Consider the following 20,428-nt stretch of genomic DNA (forward strand, 5'->3'; position numbering starts at 1 on the left):
CCTTACCTTTTCCTGTGACGGTCATCACTTGTTCACAGCAAACAGTGATGGGAATGTAATAGCTTGGTGTCGCAAGGACCAGCAGCGCTTGAAGTTACCCATGTTCTATTCGTTCCTTAGCAGCTATGCAGCTGGGTGATGACTACTTTTGCTGCTCGTTCAAGTCTCCGTGCACTTTAAATCCACAATAAATTATAGAATCTCTCGATTAACTGGATTTTGGGATAGTTTGAATGTCTCTAGAATGGCTGCGTAGATGAAAACCAGAAGGCAGCCTAAGGCAGTTATAAATTGTACCTGCATGCACAAAGCTGAAGTGTATGGAGTCACCAGGAAGCTCTGGTTTTGTGCTCCAGTACCAGCACAGTGGCGTATAAATGCTCTGTCCTACAAGTCAAAATGCTGCAATACAAAATGTAATAGTATTTTTTTTAGATCACTTCTTGGAAGCAACTCTTTCACTAACGGGACGAGTGGTGTTATTCCCTCCTGTGTAGTAACATATCGGCAGTGTGAAGCTCTGTAAATATGTATAAAAACATCAGCGTGTGTATAACTGATGAGCCAGGGGTGGTGTTGTTTGCTCTGGGGTAAGTGACCCGAAACTTAAATCCAAGATGATTCAAAATTGCTTTTTTTGGGAAGCAAAGAACTCAGTAGGTGCTTTTTGCACCATTTAATGCTATTGTAATACTGGAAAAAAAATCAGATCCATCTTTATTTGCAACTCCTGCTGTCTTCTCTGTTGAGATGGTGTGAAAGTCTTTGGACACAAAGAGGATGGGCAGACACCTCACGGCTTCACCAAGCAATAGTTAAATGATGTTTCGGTTTTGTGTTCCATGTAGCGTTAACTCTGTTTGTAACACCTGGCTATTGCGGTCCTGTGGCAGACTGCATATACGTCATACAGCCTGTCATCCTGAGCTCTAAATACGGTACTGGAGAAGGCACTGATGTGCTCGTATTCTCTGTGTTGTTGAATTTCAGTGCACTGTAAGGTGTTTGAATCAATGTTTGTAAGGCACTGAGTAATTCAGAACAGTTTATATAGGTACACTGTGCAAATATGCTGTTTATTCCTAGGTGCTATTGTTGAGAAGGGGGGAGGGGGAGGCAGAAATAAGCTGCCGTTGTTAATAGCTTACATCTGAATTCTTAGGCCAGATAGAAAAACTAACATTGAAGCTGATGGACTTCAAGACCTGACTGACACTGTGTGAGTGCCTGCCAGTCCTGCAGATGGTACAAGAGTGCAACACAACCGATGTAGTTTTCTTCTCCATACCTTCGCTGTTTCATCACTGACATATTCCACTACTGTCATACAGACAAACTGCTCTGTCTTAGGTCTAAGGCTCATCTGCCTCCCAAGTACTGTGTTATGAAATGGTAGTGAAGACGTGCATACAGGATAACTGTACCCTTCAGAATATTCCAAATGAATATAGAAACGTATAGAAATTCTTGCAACTTCCTGATGTTGGGGGTTTTCAAACTGGAAAAACTGAAGTCTTCTCAGTCCACGTCACAGATTGGTTTATTAGTTCAGTTAAGCAAGCAGCTGTATGAACTCAATTGTAGCCTGCATCTATTGTAGCAGTGTTGTATGGGGTGGCTGTAGTCATGTTTTTCACTGTCTAAACGTTGATGTAAGGTCCAAATACAGCCTGAAAGGCTTCTTGGCTCATGTTGAAGTGATGTGCTTTACTTAAGTGACAAAATACAAGTGTGATGGTTTGGGGAAGCTTCTGTCCTCCTTGAATTGGGATGTTGCTCACAAAGGCTATTTTTATAAAGTTCCACTTGTTACAAACCAATATGCAAAATGTCTGGCCTTGTAAAAGAAAAAAAAAGTGCAATATTATATATTTTTATGTCTAAGTCAAAGATTTTTTTGAACTGAGGAGTATTTATTCAGCTTAACATTCTGGAACTATTGAAATACCATTGCAATAGTAGATGTGCATGATGTACTGAAACTTGCTGTAAATTTCACATTCCACACTGTCTTTGTATACACTGTCACACTGTTGGGTAATAAACAGACCTTTGTATCAAATGGAGATGGTCAGAACCATGTTTTTGGCTTCATTTCGCCTCTCTTTTACAGATATCTGCGCACTTTGCTCCAGTTCCTTTTCTGCTTGTTCTGGGGGCTTTAATCTTGTAAGGTTCTTGAAGGAGGAAAGTTCTGTTTGAGGACTACATTGTGTTGCTGTGATTTTTATGGTGAGCCTCAGTCACCGCCTGTGGAGACACATGTAATGGGAAAGGGAAGGCCGTGCAGTAGCTACATTTTCACTTGTAGTGGGGAGAGGGAACTTATAACAAATAGAAGGAATGAAGGAAGTCCAGTAGAAAACTGCAAGGGCTGCTCCAAAAGTAACGCGTCCCATTTTATTTTGGCCCAGAACATCAGAGGCTGGTGCTGGTGGTTTGGCAGTGGAGGCTGAACCTTGCCACCAATGTTCTGTCACATTGTGTTTCTCTGATGGCAGCAGAGGGGCAATCTGACAAAATAATGCCTGACATGGAAGAGAGTAAGAAGCAGAGGTGTGGCTCCAACTGCTCCGTGCAAAGAAATGGTGCCTGCTGACACATACTGAGTATCTGTGGAGACCAAAGAGTGGATGTGAGAGCAGGGCGGCAGCGGGTGCTGTGTTTCACCCTGGAAGCTCATAATGAAGTCCCAAAAGGATGTTTTCCTACTTCCCCGTAGGACACCCAAGTTTGTGGTGGTAGGGCTGTGAGTGTACCTACACGCGTTCAGTACCGCGTTTTGCACCGCTTACATCTGCTGAATAACCACCCTGAAAGCCACGGCCTCAGTCTTTAGGGCCGCTGATGTTTTAGTGAGCAGCGTGAAGTGCCGCCGATTACGGCAGGTTTGCTGTGTGTATGGTTTCCCACCACGGCGCTGACTCATCGTGCCGTGCCCCGTTAGCCGTGACAGCGCAACTCGCGGGTTTTTTCCACGGCAGAATCTGTTTTCTTCTCGATGCGATCCGGTCCCGCAGTGCCGGAGGGGCCGTGGCAGCTCCGCGCTCTGGAAGCGCGCACACAGTCGCTCCGCGCCGTTCGCTGGCAGCGCCCCAGCGGCTGCTCTGCCTGCGGGGCGCTGAGGGGGAGGAGGCGAGGGCAGGGCGGCTGCGGAGCGCGCCGCTGCTCAGGGCCTAACGGCTCCGCGGGGCCGGCGGGCAGCGCCGCGCTGCTCGGGCTCGGGAGCCGCCGGGCGGAGCGGGCGGGAGCGGCGCTTCCGAGGCGGGATCCGGGTCCGCCGCCCGCCGGGAGCCGCCCGTCGCCGTGTGCCGGGAGCTGCGCGCAGCGGGAGGTACGGGCTGTGCCGCAGCCGGGGCCGGAGCCGCCGCGCAGCCGCCCGAGTGAGGCCGCCGTCCCGGGGCGGGGCCGGGCGCGGGGAAGCGGCTTGTTCCCCTTCCCACCGGGGGCTGAGCGTGGGGTGGGTGCGCGGTGCTGCCACACGGAGCGCGGGCAACGGGGCGGGTGCTGCGCTGCTCGGCAGCGATCCGGCTTTCTGCTTTGTTGTAGCTGGAATGGTCGCTTTCACGTATAGGTTTCTTTAAAAGTTGTCGAGTGCCTTAAGCAGCGCTGAGGAGCAAGTTATGAGCCGCGTACAGAGCGCGAATGGAGGAGCTGGGCGGCTGCGGGTCACGGAGAGCGGTGTGAGGTGGAAACTGAGCCGCTGAAGTTGGGCAGGTGTGCAGGTAGAGGGGAAGTGGCCGCGCTCACAGGATGAGTGATGTTGTCTCTTTGTTGCTAAGCGCTGCCTGCCCGGTGATCGTCTCCGCTGGTGCTACGGAGTATCTCTGGAGGGAGGGGATTCCTCAGCCTCCTCCGTATCGGTCAGGTCAGCACGGAACAGCTGTGAGGCTGTGAGTGTTCTGTTTGTGTGCCCGGTGCGTTTGCACGTGGGTAAACACGTACAGGCTCTTTCTGCCATGTTGAATTCGGTTTGCCATCCCATCCGATTGGGGGGCTGTTCCCAGGTATGTCTGTGCCTGGAATAGCATCGCATGGGGAAGGCGATCTGCAGAGATGGGAGTCCTGGAAGATCTGGAGAGGGCCGGAACATTCAGTAATTTGGGGTCCGCCGTTTTTGATGCTGAAGTAAAAGAGGATACGGCAGGTTGAGCTGGGGGCTGTTAGATTTAGTTGTGCTCTGTAGCCTTCTAGCTTTATGGATGTGCTTGGAGGTGTAAGATAAGCTTGCTGTGCAGCCTTTCAGTGTAGAAAACTGTACTGTAGAGCTTGAAACTGGATGTTGCTTCTGTGTTATGCAGTACTTCAGATTCTTTCTGCATGTTCTTTACTGAGTGTTGAGAAGCTTTGCTAAATGCGCATGGCACCTCTTACCTACACCAGGTCAACCTGCAGAAGTAACTTCTGGGTTATCAGGAGACAGTTTGGCCGTTGAAGTGCTATTGGGTACAGTCTAATCTACCCTAGAAACAAATGCAGGAACTAACTTGGTTACTGTAGCTACGGTGACTATCAGAGCCTGTGGACCTATGTATCGATCCAACTTAATGAGGGACTGCTGGAAATACAAGCAGAAATGAACATGGTGAGCGCAGCTGGGCGCTTTCTGGTTTGAGGAGGCCTTATAGGTAACTGAAAAGATGGGGAGAAGTTATTCCTTGCCACCACATAGGGGACAAATGTTAGTGTGCCATCCCAGGAGCTTAGAGGGCTGGAGAACACCTGAGTGTCTGCAGGGAGTGCCACAAAGAGTGCTCAGGGCTGTCCATTGTATCTGTGCACAAGGGAAACCAGAGGTATATTTAGCTTATGAAATGTGAAACAGGAGAAACCTGCCTTATAAATTCTAGGACCCAAACTGTCTATATGAAAACGACAGATTTGGTACTTAAATGGCTGCTAAGCACTTCCAGAAATACAGTGGTTAAATATTAAAGTGTGTGTAAAGGTCAAGATAGGAGCAGGATTTAGAACATGGTGCATGTTAGTGCCTTAGGGCAGAAACAAACCTCTTAATAGGGATAAGCGGAAATTTTCTACGGTGGCTGAAATACCTTTGGCCAGATCTTTTTCCTTTTTGAAGTTTATTTATGAAGCCTTCTACTCTGATTGCTTCCCGAAATAAGACTACTAGATTAATACAGATTTTCTTCTACATTTTGCCCCATTTGTTGTATCAGAATGCACTACGGTTGTGGCATCATTTGACAAAACGGGGTTTGGGTTTTTAAAAGCACTTCAGTGACACGGTGATCATTCTTGAATCCCTTTTTCACTGAAGTGCTTAAAAACCAGGTGGAATTACTGGAAACACTGTTCTCTCCAGCTGCAATGCAACCAGTAACATCTCATGTATTCTTGTTCCAGTGCGTGTAACTTTCAGAGTTTGATTAAATTTACCAGAAAAGCTAAGGAGATCTGGAATCCTCTGTGCTGTTCATGGAGTTCCAGGCTCTTAATTCAGTTTAGCTGAAATGCATTATTCAAGATCAGATTTCTTGTTTGCCTCTCAACTCGTGCTGCAGCAAATGGAGACATGCCTCTGTACTTAGCTTGGATTTTTCATCTCTGTGGTCATTATTAGTCCAGCCATGAAGATAATAACATTTAAGTGATTCATGTTTGTGGGAGAATCATCTTGTAAACAGAGATAAATGTGTTTGTTCTCATCTTTATAAATGGGTCAAACCTTCAAAGCGAGGAGGTTGGGTCAAAGAGGAAGCCCAGAGAAGAGCTTTAATTCAGAACTCTGTGCTCTTCTGGCTGCCTCAAAGCCTTTCTGCTTGCCCACTGCTAGTCAGAACATACTGAACGCAGTTTGAAGACTGGCTGGTGAATTGGTTGTGGGGTTTCTTTTGTACTGTACATTGCCTTTCATGCAAAGCCAGTTTTTCCACGTGCATTTAATCCTGTGCTTTGTGAGGAGTATGTGTTAGCTGATTGTAGACAAAAGAAAAAGTAACGCTCCTGTGTTCTAACACTGTTTTAGTTTTTAGTCAGGGTGCATTTCAGGGGGAAACTTGTGTTCCATCTAAATAGCATACACATGCACAGAAAGTGTTCTTTGTATTGGTGTACATTATTTTGGCACACAATATAATTTAAGGTAGCATTTCTTCTACCCAATTTTATACGAGTACTCTGCAGACTACCTAGGGCACATGGGTTGGAAGTCTAAGGTTCCAGAGTGGTTATTCATCTTATTTGATCTAGCATCAACATTGAGGGCTGCAATAGTAATAAGTTGACTTGCTCTCATGCCCTTAGGAAGGAGCAATTCAAGAAAACCACTCACATACTGACCTACCTTAATTAGGTGTCTCTTTGACCAGATCATGCTGCTTGAGCTTGGGTGTAGTTCAGACAGTAATTACATTCTTTTGTCTAAGTATCTCTTGACCAAGATGACTTCTGAAATGCTGCTACTTGAGTACACCTAAGGGCAGAATAGAAACAGCTTAGTTATCTTTACCTATGAGCTGCTGGGTCTTTGGAACAGAGACATCTTCCTCCTCCACTGCCTTTGTCACTCATTCCCCAGCCATGGTCTCACTATTCCCAAAGCTTCCTCAGTAGTACTTCACTTCATAATCCCCTAATCCTTCAGATTAATCTACTAACAGCGCTTAAAAGCACAGCTATCAAATACTTAACTGAAATCCCTATGGGTATCACTCCTTATGATACCTGTTCCTTGAACTAGGCGTGGATCATTTGCCTTGAGCTCATGGGCTGCACTTACATCCAGGTGCAGGAATGCTTTCTTTAGCACTCTTTGCAGCCGCTCCCTAGGAGAAGCAGTAAGAATACATTGGAAAAGACTTGATTAAATGGCAACGTGGTGTGAAACAGAGAAGTGGGAGAGTGAGGATGAGAAGAGGTACAGAACAAGGGTTCCTGTCCCTTCATCAGAGCAGATGTGTATGCTTGCCCATATTAATGCCTTGTGTGTCCTCCTTGTTTCCGTTCAGACAAATGGTAGTAATTTCCCAGATTTGTAAATGATCAGACTAACAATCAAAACAATATCAGCTGACTCAGAGTACATTTAAGGTCAAACTTATTTCTGTCCCAGCCCATTAGAATACTCTTTTGAATAACGAGTTCTTAACTATGAAATTCCTGGGTGAGCCCAACTTGGGATGTTGTCTCAATCTGTTCATCTCCATAGGAAACAATAAAAAGCAAAGGATAAGTACCAGAGTCAAATTCTTTGCTTACCCTGCAGTTGACCTAGTTATGTGCAGTACAGTATGCTACATAATACAAGGTTTTATTCATCTTTTTACATCATTGGTGATCTGCAAGAAAAATATGGAAACCACTGTGTTATTTCTCCTCAATCTCAATTATTTCATTTCTAAACTACTTGATTCCACAGCCAAAATACTGACGCTTCCTCTACCTTAAAGTACCCCGATGTTCAGTGAGATCAGCGTGGCGTTCATTATTATTGTGCATGTTTCTGATCTTCTTCTTGTATTAGTAAGTGTAATTAGGGTATGGAGCCAAACTGCATGATGACTGAAAAGTCAGTTTGTGAACAGCTGTTCCGTGCTGGCGCTCTGAACCAGGGTAACAATTTCTGCACTGAAATACTGGCAGTGTAATCTGCATTTACACATTGCAGAATTCAGACTGAATGCTTGTAGTTGAAGATGCAAAGGCATGATGCAATCAATCAGGTACTGTTAAACAAGGGAACAGGTATGAATGATATCTGATTTGTATTTCTAACCTAAGCCTGGCATTGCCAGTATGGTAGGGTGGCGATGGCTGGATTTTGATAACTGTCTTCTTGCTAATTGTATTTGCTAGCTGTGCTTCTAAACTGTCTCAATTTTGCCTTCTCCAGGGAAAACAAAATGAAGGAACTAACGTCAAACAGTACAACCAATATATCTCAAGCCAGGAAAGCTGTGGAGCAACTGAAAATGGAAGCATACATGGATAGGATGAAGGTAAATGTAGGCTTATTGTTAATAGCTTGAATTCACCTCACTTGAATTAATTTGTGGTGTAACTTTCTTATAATATTCCAAAAAGACTTGATCACCTGAAATCAAAACCATGTGTTGAGGAATAAGACAATACCAGGTCATAAACTCACTGATTAGAAAGACAGTATTTATGACTCAGAAATATTAGTACAACTGACACAAACTGTCAGTCTTGTGTATCTACAAATATAAATTTCAGTTGTTTCGGTTATTAGTGTTATCTTGTCAGAGACAGCTGAATTTGCACATCCATATTTTGTATGGTCTCTTGACAAAATCACTACAGAATAGATGTACGCTCATAGAGATGGGTGTTTCTGTTTCCTTCAGCATGGATCTGCCTTTTCAGCATAACCACGCAGGTGAGTTTCCAGTTGAATTAGTCTGTGATTTGGGTCATGTTGCAGCTGTGTGAACAACAGAAGTGACAAGGAGGAAAGTTATTGAGTGGAAGAGGGGAAAGGCTGGAAAAATGTGGGCTAGTTTCTCATGAATGGAATTGTTGATCTTTAGTAGATTATTTAAAACTTGCTTTTATGTAATCAAATTATAACTTCCATTAGTTAAGTTATGCAGATAGCTTCATTTGTTCGATGTATAATGACATTCTTAATTACGTATGTAAGAATTACATAGGTTATTTTTTGCAGCTAGTTTAATTAAAAAGAACACAGGCGCTAGCAAGACCTAACAATCATCTGGCTTACAAGTGTAATTATTTTACCTTTCAGCTTGGGACCAAAAAACACACTAGAGAAGTGAATATGTTTCAGTATTCTGAAATATATGATAACATAACATATAGCTAAAATATAACCAGTGCTTACATTATACTAATACAAACAAAATATGATCCACAAAAGGCCGATGTCTCGATGTCTAGAATGTCTTTGAATAAGCAGACGAGGGATTATGAAAAGAGGTTAGTTTTCTTATTTCAATATCTGTTTTCCTTTTAATCTTTGAAACAGTTATGTGTGTATTTGGTGAATTTTGCCAAGAGAATTCAAATGGTTGCAGTAGGAGATCTGAATTTTCAGATCATAGCTGTAAAGTCAGAGAAATGTTATTTTTCCTGGCTTCTTGCAACTACTTAAACTAGCAAGGCATCTAACAAAGGATCAGTCTCCTCAAAATAACTTAATCCGACTCTCTTTTGCAAATTATTAGCCAAGTAGTTATTCCCACAGTAGACGGGACCACATTGTTAACATTAAACTTTTCAAAGTGCCTGTGTTATCGACCAGGGAAATCAAATGTTCCAGCTTATTTTTCTACCACAGAGGTACATTGTTTTCTGTGGACAGCAGTTGCAACAATTAGGTCTGCTCAGTAAAAGTTTTGTAGTTAAAATACATTTATAGTTACCCATTCCCTACTGTATTCCATTTTTGTTTGTTTTTTTTACTGACTTTAAAGTCAAGTCCTATAACCATTCAGAGCAGTAAGCAATGCAGTGCTTTGGGGGTCCGCTAAAACAACTCAGTGTTGAAGTAAGGCAGCTATAAAGAGGAGGATGAAGTTATTGGCATGTGGATTGGTAGCTGAAAGGTGTATTACTGTGGCCGGTTATTATAAACCTTAAAAATCCCAAAGGATGGTAAATCAAACCTGTCTTATTTCTCTGCAGAAGGAATGGCTGGCATTATAACACAGTAAATGGAAAGCAGGAGGTGCAGATTCAAAGCTAGAAAACATGAAATGAAATCAGATGAAGAATGGCCTCATGACTTGTAGAATAATGCATCTACCAAAGCTGTAAAGTTGAGAAAGCAAAGATAATATTGATGCTTTATCACAGTTGTCCCAAGTATAAAGCGCTATTTAATCTTCCCTTCACAAGCAGAAAAGCAAGGAGGAGTGGTCTGACATTAAACATCACAGTGTATCAGCTATTACTACGTTTTCTTTTTTCTTTAAGAAGGTAGAAAGTATTCCTAACAGATTCTGAACAGTGTTGGGAGATAAATGCAGAGGGACTGGCAATATATGTGTGTGAATCTCTTTGTTTTAGATGTAAAGGATAAGCAGAGTGGGTGTCGAAGCAGAGATGGTAATTAGTCACGATCCATGACAAGGCAGATGACATAGTAATTGCAGCATTTTGCCCTGTCATTGAAGCTTGTAATTATTAGTGCAGCTAACAGGATTATGTTCTAGCTTTGGCTGTTTTTATCACCTTTGTTATTCTAAAATGTAATGGTAAAATTCCACAGTCCTCCTAAGACTGATTTTTCTAAGCATCAGAAGCATCAGAGTAGAGTGTTTTCATCTTGTTTTGTTTTGCTTTTTCTTTTGGTAGTCTGACAACCAAATGTATTTATCATTAAACAGAATAAATATCCTTCTATAAAATGTGAGGTTGATGTGATACTGATGTATTCCATCCTCTCTACCTGTACTTTTATAAATGGTTTTAAAAACTGAAATGCTGACTTTCTGTTAGAATTCATCAATCAAACTGGAGTCTAATATTTCAGTATTAGTGTGCAGTATGTAAAAATCACTTTGCATCTGCAGAGCAAACTGTATTGCGCAGGTGAGCTGAAATGATAAATGTGTGCTAGTTTGGTTTGAATATTCAAATTAGGTGCTTTTACTTTAAGTCTAGCTAAAAGCTGACCAGAAACTGCCTGGCAGTATTCCCCTAGAGGTGAGTAGAAGCTGTGGTAGGCTGGCCTTGACTTCATTTAACTTCTTTGTGACAGAAATAGGGTGAGTAGCACATCATTTTGTGCAGTAACAAACCATAGTGTTGGCTAATAGGCTACCTCCAAGTGCTGACACATACTAAAAAAAGCTATCTATCTATGCTGTAGCTTTAATATTATGCATAATGCAGAGGTCTTTTGCCACCGTTGGTCTGAATAATCGCACTGAGAAGGAAATGTACTGGAGGCAAAACTGTATATCGCTTTATTTTTTTGGCCACCGCTCTGAATTTGGTTCCTGTGGCTGCGAGCAATGTTGGCAATGTGTTCAATTCCGCTGCAGTGTGATCATCTCATTTAACACTCCATACTAAGTGGTCATTTTTCACTGCACAAGCGTGAGCTATTCCAGTTCTTCAGTGAAGAAATTGCTGTAATTCAGTTTCATAACCAGTGTAATCCCGATGGGAGGATTTCTCCTCCTCACATCTTTTCTTGCTTAAAGGATGAAAATACACAGCCTGGTACAGGCCAGGGAGCTGAGTTTGTGCTAACGTACAGAAATGTGATAATGTTCTTCGGTACCATCCTTTTCATTGCTGTATGTTGACTAAGCACAGTAACATGTAGAGAAACAATCAGAAAATTATATTATAGGATTTATACCTTCAAAAAAAACCAAAGCAACATACTTGAGCTGATGCAGCTTGTCCGTATGTAGAACAATCATGGCAATTAGGGGAAAGTTGGTCTTAGATCAGCCTGCTTAAAAAGTTGTTGGCTTCATGAATAAAATATTTCCCAATAAACATATTCAGTACCTTAATTGTTAAAGATGGGTATGCTGAGCATCTTTAATAAATACATTATCCAGGACCTAGAGAACTAGAGTAGATCTCCATTAGATTTTATGGTAGTAAAGTTTTTTATGATATAGAACCGTAAATGCCACCGAACCCTTTTGTGGGCACCTATGGCTCGGGATTTAACTTGCTCTGTTTGTATGAAAGAGAGTTCAGGACCAAAGAAATCAACAAAAGCAGAGAACTGCCTTAAATTGAGAAATGCAGCTGAGCTTGAAAGATAGAAATAGGAAAGTGAAAATGAATATACCGGTGACTGCCATTACCTGAAAATAGTTCTCCAAGACGCTGTGGTGAACATCCCTCCTACAGTTACTGGAAACTTGTTATGTTCTTTGGTGAGTTACTTTTCTGCTCGTTTATATTGTCTTGAGGTCACCATAAGTCATGAGCACAGAACAACATCTTTGCCGTCTTTTGATCTTTTGGGGCTCGATATGAATTCCATAATCAGCCCACATTGTGCTTCTCTTTGGAAAATGTGCTTTTTAAAAATTCACACGTAAATCTACAATTGTGAATATAGCATTCCCAGACTTTTGGCCACTATGGTTCTACCTCTGCTCACCTTTTTGTCTCACAGTCTAATTCAATAGCAAACTAATTTTAAGTAACCTGAACACACCCGCTTCTTCAGCTCATTGATAGAACCGTAGAAAATCTGTGGGTTTCAGCATTCTACAAAGCCACGTTTCAGTGGGTATTTTAAAGATAGAAAGTCACTTATTATCTTCTGGCAGTTAATTTAAATGTTGTGTGAATCATGATTTATACCCATTGACTCTGTAGATCTAATCTGAAGCCTACCACGGGATGGGCTTTTGCCAAAGCAAGCAGAGTGTGGGGAAGCTAAAGCTGAAAGTGATGACACACCTATCATAAAAATATCAGGAGTCAGATTTATTTTTCCTCTTTGCTATAGATGTGCAAAGATTCTGACTTCAGTGTTGGACTTAGGAGAATCTGTCACGGTGATCAGAGGAAAGACTTTGTAAAGACTCTCATTCTCTGCACTCATTCATAACACTGAAAATGCAGTAACTCAACAAATGGAAGAAATGCAGATAATTGTAAATATCTTGTGAATGGAATAGAACAAAAGTAATTCATATATATATGTATGCCATAAGTTCTTGTGGGGAAAAAAACCCCAAACCATTGATTTATTGTCTGATTTATCTCATTTAGCTTAAATGAGAACTATGACAAATTATTATTTTGACTCCTGATTTATTATTTCATTTTTTAAGTCCATTTCCATGCTCACGTGCCTCAAGATCTTTTTTTCCGCATCCAGATGGGGAAAGGATAGAGAGATTCTGTAGAAAACTCCCCAGGTTTGCTGCCTTGATGCCTGTGAATAAGCCCTGAGGCAGAAGGCCTCAGAAGGCATGTGTCTAGAGACGTGCGTCATGGAGAATCCCTATTGCTTACAGCCAGTCGGCAGATGGATATTTCAATACATATATTCTCCTGACCTTGCTACTGATGGAGATGAAAAGCTGAATATTAATCATATAAATCAATAACATGCCATGTGACTGAGTTAGGTAAAGCGTACATAATGTTTACGGAGCATAATAAGAGCAAATTCAGAGCTATGGTGTCTAATAACATGAAGAGTAAAGCAGTTACTGCTTGAAGACAATTCCCAATTCTGTATGTTACATGAAGAATATTTACACGTTGGCAATTGGTTTGGACTTAAGTGTTGTAATGGTTCTTCTTTTCTCTTCTGTTAGGTATCGAAGGCTGCAGCAGACTTACTGGCATACTGTGATGCTCATATTGGAGAAGATCCCCTTATCATTCCAGTGCCTGCATCTGAAAATCCCTTCAGGGAGAAGAAACTCTTCTGCACCATCCTTTGAGTCACTTTTCCACTAAAAATATGTTAAAATTTGGTATCAGTGATGCATGCTTTTGGATTTAGCACACTTTCCTCAGATATCAATATTTAACAGTGTTTTTAGAAGGTAGTTCATTTCCTGTTAATAAATAAATAAAATAAAAATCCTAAAAAAAAAATAATCAAGGTAATCCTTATTTTTCAGCCCAATGCACAGGTTTCATTTCAGTTTTCATAAGGGTTCCATGGTTCTTAATGGAAGTATGTAGTACAGTATCGAGTTGTAGATACCGTTGCCAGTCATAGATTTTTCTGAGACCTAAATGAGTCATACCGACTCTGAAGCTATTTTTAACATTCTTATTTTCTTCAGAAGGTGAATTTAATTCATTTGCCTTTACCAATTTTTTAGATAAAAAGAGTGGTGTGATCTTTCCACACAAATAACTACTAAGGAAAAATGCCAATAATCTACAATGTTTGGAATGGTTGGTCTTATATAGTAAATGATGTTTATAAATATGTTTTATGAAGGCTGTAATAAATTTGGCTACAAAAACAATGTCAGTAAGGAAGTACTGTAACTACAGGTAAAACGAAGATGTATAGTTATATACTACGACTGCATCAATAAAACTTTGGAGAAACATGGGTGCGTGCATCTTATTTTGAATGATGATGACTGAAATTATTTTAGAAAGTGAACTCAACTGTAATGTATCATGTCTTCCTAAGGGGCCCCACAGGTGAGGCAGGGAACAATTTTGTTAGAAAATTCTATTTCTTAGTAAGTCAGGGCTTCAAACAGCCATCCATAATGGAACAGAAACCTGGATTCCTTCTGTGCCATAAGTACCTGCAAGACGAACACAAGCTGAGGGGCTGAGTCTTGTGATATGCTTACATGTTCAGTTTAGGTGCTAAAAACTTGGTGGTTTGTTGAATGAAGTTTGCATTTAGCCCAAAGTTCATGTTCTTGCCTCTCAGTGTATTTTTAGCATTTTCTGTCAATGCCTGTTGTACTGTTTTATGCAGAAGAAATACAAGATGTCTTCATTGGGCAGGTTTAGCTTTCTTTGCCAATAACCTGAATAATACGATGCAGACACCTGCATTCATCTACCAGAGCACACGCAGATGGGTTTGGCCTGGGGTTCTGCTGTAGGCTAGCTCTTCCACCAGATTGAACACCGAACCTACATGTTTATTCATGAAATATCCTTGAAAATTAGTATTTTTTTGCATATTGTAGTAGTATTACTAGAAAAAAGAATCATATTCCTTGTAACCAGTAGTTTCGTGATGCCTTTCATGTACAGGTTTGTTTATTCATTTGCCAACCGAGGACACCAATAGTCTAGTTAGCACCGAGCTGTTTCACAATAACCATTCTGAAATACATTCAAACGTCACGAGTAGGTCTTTTTGTTTAGGCTCTGTCTCGGCTCCCGTTCCTAACCTTTAATAAGAATATTTATTGATGCTTGTCATGCTCAGCTTTATTTTGGAGGGTAGAGAAACAGGCTTTGGCTTACTTTGATGGCAAAATAAAAATGGCTTCCTGAAAACATTTATTAAAAGCAGCAACAAAATGCTTAATAAGGTTCTTTAGGGAATCCTTCCTACACGGTAAATGACTCGGTAACTGCTCTGATCACCATGACAACATTTCCATTTGTTCTTCCACATGTATGGTTTTCACTGGAACAGCAAGAGAGAGGAATATAGGACATACTGCTTAATTCTCAGTGGCTTTGTACAAACTTGCATTTGTGGCTCATCATTAACACTCCTGTCTAACATAACAAAATTGCCGCAGCTTATTACAGTAGTGCAAATAGCTTGCTTGCTTCTTCCAATTAACATCCGAGATTGAAACATTTTGTGATAGCCTTGAACATCACTCATTTTAAGAGCTGTATCTGCAGAAATTCAGTGTTACCGAGGGAAGGTGACTGATCAGTTTGTACATAAGGTTTTTCTGCAAAAAGAAAAGAAAGCTTTTCTTGAAGTGGTTGTGAACATACTGAATCTCTGATAAGTTTAATAGCTGGCTTCCTGGGTTTGTGGTTTCTTTCACCAGTTCATGAGTTTAAAAAAAATCTCTATTAAGGTGGCTTCATTCTTCAGATGTTAAGGAATGAAACATGCTGAGTACTGCAAATTGCGTATTTATTATAGCGGATGTCTACGATGTACCTAAAGAAGTTAAACTGAATAACGCTTCATGGGAGAACAGGACAGCCTTCTCCAGTATCACTGCACCTTATTTGCTAGTTCCTTGAATGAATACATACCGCTGGTAAACTGCTGGGAGGAAAAATGGTGGAAAAGAAACCTGGAAGATGAGCAGCTCAAAATAATTTTAACATCTTTGGATCACGTAGGAATATATGTCCTTACAATAGAATACCACTAAAATATTGTCCCTTTGGTGAAAAGGGCACCATCTGTTTGTTTTTTATGCCAACTTGGGCCAAAAATCAACATCTTAAAGAATGTATTTTCCTCTTACTTTTCCAAACCATAAAATGTCCAAACAGCCTAGCTGTTCTGAAATTTGATTTACATAACCTGCTATTTGAGTTTCATTCTCAAACATTTTACCTCAAACTCTACAAGCAAATACCTAAAAGTTCTTGAAGAATTTTCTACAAATAAGTGCATATAACCTCATGAAGTACAACATGTTTTCAAAAAACTATAAAAAAACAGCCCTCCAGAACATGGCTTTGTCCAGCAGTAAGGTTTTCTCAAGGCAGAAGCAACAAGTTTTTATTCTCATCAAACTATCTGATTTGGTTCCCACTGCCTTCAGAGAGAACAAGACCAGGCAATTACTCTTCTAGTGCTGCAACCATTGCTCTCAGAGTTTTATTTCTTATGCCACTAGTCTTATTACTGTGCACTTCAGGCACAGAAATATTAATATACTTTTACTGAACTTAAAGTAAAATCATTTTGACATTGAAATTATTTCCTACGGGATGGTAACTGTTGAGTCACAGCCTGAACCACTGATTGAGCACCTGAGGAAAGGACCCAGTCAGCCCTGGGCGCACAGGTGAAGGCAATTCAGCTGTGTGAGCAGAAGGAGTGGAGCCTGGCTGCATCTCTCTTAGACCTCATTTCAAGCCCAACTACCTCTGGGTAAGGATCCTTGGAGGCATTCAAGGTCAGGCTGGATGAGGCTCTCAGCAGCTTGGTTTAGTGGTTGGTGGCCCTGCATATAGAGGGGTGGGTGGGGTTTGAAACTAGGTGATCATTATGGTCCTTTTCAACCCAGGCCATCCTATGATTCTGTGAGTTATCTCTCTCTTCTGAAGTTTTTTTTCTGGGTGCCCGGTTTCCCTGGAGTTGGGTGAGCAGGCCTTTCTTTCCTTTTAGGAACTTTTTATTGTGTTGTCCCTCTGTTGTTACATGTATCACATTGTTGCACCTACTCTATAATACATAATTTCCTCTTCTTTGTTTCCTATGCTGTGCATTAAGTTAGCAGTGGGCTGCTGGGCTATTGATAGCAAATAGGATTTTTAAGCTCCTCTCCACGAAATTATGGAGAAAACAGATGAGCAAATGGAGGTACATGTAAGCCATTCTATGTCACGATACAGATTAAAAGAAATGCAGACTTTGCTGTCAGTGACACGCAGGTAAATGCAGGAGCTGTTGCCAACAGGTTCTGAGGGGTGCTGTAATGAAGGACCTGTCAGGAATACTGAGACAGTGGCATTTGATTGCAATGAGTTATAACAATGCCATTAACTCTAGTTCGGAACATTAATGCGGCAACTGTTTATCCAGTGGAATTTCCTTTTTTGAAGGGAGTAACAAAAAATGGGCCTTGGAATGTCCTGATGTATCAATTTTTCTATATTTTTGTTGAACAAAGATAAAAACCTGTATTGGTATTGTCTTAGGAAGTGCCACGGTTATGGCTAATCCTTGGGGCTGCATCAGAAGCTGGATTTCTTTCTTCAAAGAGATTAAAGGAGATGTGGGGGAAGGGATAGATTCTAAGAAATAAGGGTTTCTTGCATTGATAAGTAATAATAATGAGTTGAAGTCATTTCACTGTCTTAAATAGTGCTATAAAGTGTGGAAAAACAGTAGGCAAAATTACTGAAGTGCTATATGAAATGTTAAAAGCATCTGCATAATTAATCTTTGGGGAAAATGGGATTTGAAATATACATTGCATATTTGCATCTAATTTAATTCAGGATTATGATGTGATTAAATTAAGTGCACCTAAAAATACCAGAACTGTTACAGGAAGAGCTTTTCTGCCTGTTACAGGAAGATGTAAGTGTGAGGCTGGGAAGTAGATTTTCACTGCTCATGTTTGTGAACACAAAAAAAGGAGCAACTTTACCCTCAAATAAGCTTTTTTTTTTTTTTTTTTTTTTTTTTTTCCCCTCTGTATTTCTTTTTATGAAGCAGAAATTGTGTGGAATTGTCTGTGACTGCCACCTACTGATACACTGACAAATCGGCTGAGACAGGAATGAATACCGAGCTTCAACTAGGACGGCCTACAAGGAGTACCTTAAGTTATTAGATGCTGGACAGTGAATGCTTCAGTTTTCATGGTCTGCGTTTAGTAAGGTAACACCTGTAACTTCTGAGGTGTGCTGCAGCAGTTTAGTTCCAGACTTCTTGGCTTAGGAAAACACAAAAGTCAAATATACAGACTGGCTAAATTGGTTATAAGGAAAAACAAACAAAAAATAACTATATTTTTGTGATGATTTTTCAAGGTGCAACCTTGAAACCTCTATAGAGAGTAGCTATAACGTACCTACTGGACAAAAATCAGAAGGCTGTAAATATAGGCGCTGTTTATATCAGCTTAAAAAAAGAAAGTTTGCAACAGGACTGAACACATTTATGGGTATTAAAACAGCATCTGAGCTCAAAAATAAATTAGATGTAGGTCACTAAAGTGGCTGAGTTAAGCACTAATTTGAGAAATGTCAGAGCTAAATTTGCTTATGCATCTCCCATTTTCCTCTCTAATTTGTATGCACTACTATTACACACTCACACTGCAGGAATTCCCACAAGGCAGCGCTCAGTTAATGAGCAGTTTTTCAGTCCTGTTTTGGTGTCTTTATTCATTGTGTAGCCCCAGGTCTGATTTACTTACAAAATCTGCTTTCAATGCAGAAGCAGACTGATGGACTTTGCTATGGTGTTCATGACTGATTGCTTCACAAAGTATCTCCCCAGTGCCCTGCAGGAACAAGAGGGTGGAAGCACTCCCAGTACAGTGCAAAGCTGAGGCAGAGGCTGAGCAGGACAGGTGAAATTGCAGTCCTAGCTTTCCTAGAGTGCTTAGCTTCTGCAGTATATAAATCAACATTTCTCATTTGCTCATACTTCATCTGCAACTCCTCACTGCTACAAACTGGAGTGACTTTTGCAAGCCAAGTGCCCGGAAACAAAGGGGATAAAGCAATGTGCAGTACTTGGTTTCATGATTTTTCTGCTAGCTCACAAGGCAATGACAAATCCAATCTGTCTGAGTACTGGATAGCAATGAACCTGCCTTACCCTTGTAACATGGTTTCTTTCGTGGTCCCACCTCACTCGCATCGCATCTTCTGCAACAAACGAATCAGCCATCTGATGCATTTGCACATCCATCCTAAGCAGGGTAAGCACTGCGTGGGCAGAAGAGCCCCCAGTTATGTAAAATTATTTTTAAGAAATAAGCCTGCGTACTGTCTATCCACTGACAGTTAATAATAAATTGATGATAACTAGTGTGTAGTCAGTCTGTCTTGTAACACCCCCAGCAGCTTAACTCTGCCAGCCGAGTGCTTAAAAAGCAGACTTGCTGCCATAGGTCTCAGCAGGACTTCCTGGAACCCCTAATCTCTTATATCCACATCTTCATGCCTTTCTACCACTTGTTTAAAATAGCTGTTTATTAGCTAGACACAAAGTAGCTAAACCCACGCCTGGCTGTTGCCTGGTTATTGGCTATTTCAGGTTAATCCAGCTCTCTGCAGGAAATCCCTGCTTGTTCTTTGCCTGTCAATATGTTGCTGCTACCATATAGGCAGTTTTGAGTCTATTTCTATATTTTTGATTGTTGCGATAATGACAAGGAGTTAACTGAGGAATGGAAGTTATTATTGCTGTATTGATCTGGATCACCATGGTGCTCTGCAAAATGATTGTGTGCGGTAGTAACAAATTCTTGTGCAGGTTGGGGTGATTCCAATTAACAAAAATAAAACCAAACAACCTTTTCTTACCAAGATTACAAGGATTGTTCTTGTTTGCCTCCCTGTACAGTAAAGCATGGCGATTTGCTGTTACCAGGATGCTCGTGTGTCCCCTTGGTGAAGAGGAAATGAAATGTGGAGCTCAGTCTTTCCATGAAGGAAAAAGAGATGAGGAATTTGAATTACCTCTGTCTGAGTATGATGCGAGAGCAGTTTCAATGTCAGGTTCTTGCAGTGCCAGTGAAAGGAGGATCCTACAGGGCACTCCCAGATCTCAGAGAAGCCATTCTAAACTGTGACTCCTTCCACAAATTGGAGCCATGTGCCAAAACAATTAAAGCTTCTGTACAGAAAACATTGTGGAAGAAGAGCAAGTTGCAGTGTTGTTTTGGTTGCTGACAAAAATCAGCAAAGCTTAAAGGCACTGCTGCGTATGGACATGAGATGCTAAAACTTAAGTTGAAAAAAGGGGTCAGCAAAGTAACCGACAATTTTAGAGAAAACAAGTACATTTTTTTTTTTTTGCCCAAACAGTGACAGAGTAAAATAGCTTCAAGAAGCTCCATTTTCCAATTGGAAAGCATAGGACAGCCTTCACTAAAAATAAATGAATCAATAAATCCCCTGGATTAAAACCAGTGCAACTTATACAGCACCCCGCAGTGCTCTAGTTCTGCTGGGTCTTACAGATCCTAGCTACAGGTTGTTCTAATACCAACTATATGAAGGGATTGTGAGATTTAGCTCTGTAGCAGCCAAACCCTGAAGCACTGCGGTATTGCTATGGAGAGTTTGGTCAGTGTGGTTTCTGAGAAGGAAATGATGCCTT

General features: G+C 41.1%; 1 protein-coding gene and 1 long non-coding RNA gene across 29 annotated transcripts in view; one reads left to right on the top strand and one right to left on the bottom strand.

Moving 5' to 3' along the window:
- The window catches only part of LOC107311369 (guanine nucleotide-binding protein G(I)/G(S)/G(O) subunit gamma-4), a 113,469-nt gene extending 99,457 nt beyond the window's left edge, over positions 1-14,012 (top strand). For 12 of the 23 annotated variants that reach the window (XM_085543345.1, XM_085543348.1, XM_085543351.1 and 9 more), the window contains one exon: positions 1-2,062. In XM_085543345.1, coding sequence (XP_085399471.1) covers positions 1-139 — 139 coding nt within the window. In that variant the 3' untranslated portion in view covers positions 140-2,062. Of the gene's footprint in view, positions 3,894-3,969; positions 4,008-7,585; positions 7,686-7,855; positions 7,962-13,256 lie in introns of those variants that run through there. The other 11 variants (XM_085543358.1, XM_085543360.1, XM_015857833.3 and 8 more) reach the window with 11 other exon arrangements.
- LOC107311378 (uncharacterized) overlaps positions 1,893-20,428 on the bottom strand; it is a 20,536-nt gene continuing 2,000 nt past the window's right edge. Inside the window, exons 3-6 of one of the 6 annotated variants that reach the window (XR_014944758.1) lie at positions 18,920-19,029; positions 7,222-7,301; positions 6,308-6,436; positions 1,893-4,123 (exon numbers count right to left, since the gene is read on the bottom strand). This is a non-coding gene — a long non-coding RNA (uncharacterized LOC107311378). The other 5 variants (XR_014944756.1, XR_014944755.1, XR_014944757.1 and 2 more) reach the window with 5 other exon arrangements.

This window comes from Coturnix japonica, chromosome 3, assembly GCF_054131305.1.
Source record: "Coturnix japonica strain WE chromosome 3, WE-NBRP24, whole genome shotgun sequence".
NCBI classification, from domain to species: domain Eukaryota; kingdom Metazoa; phylum Chordata; class Aves; order Galliformes; family Phasianidae; genus Coturnix; species Coturnix japonica.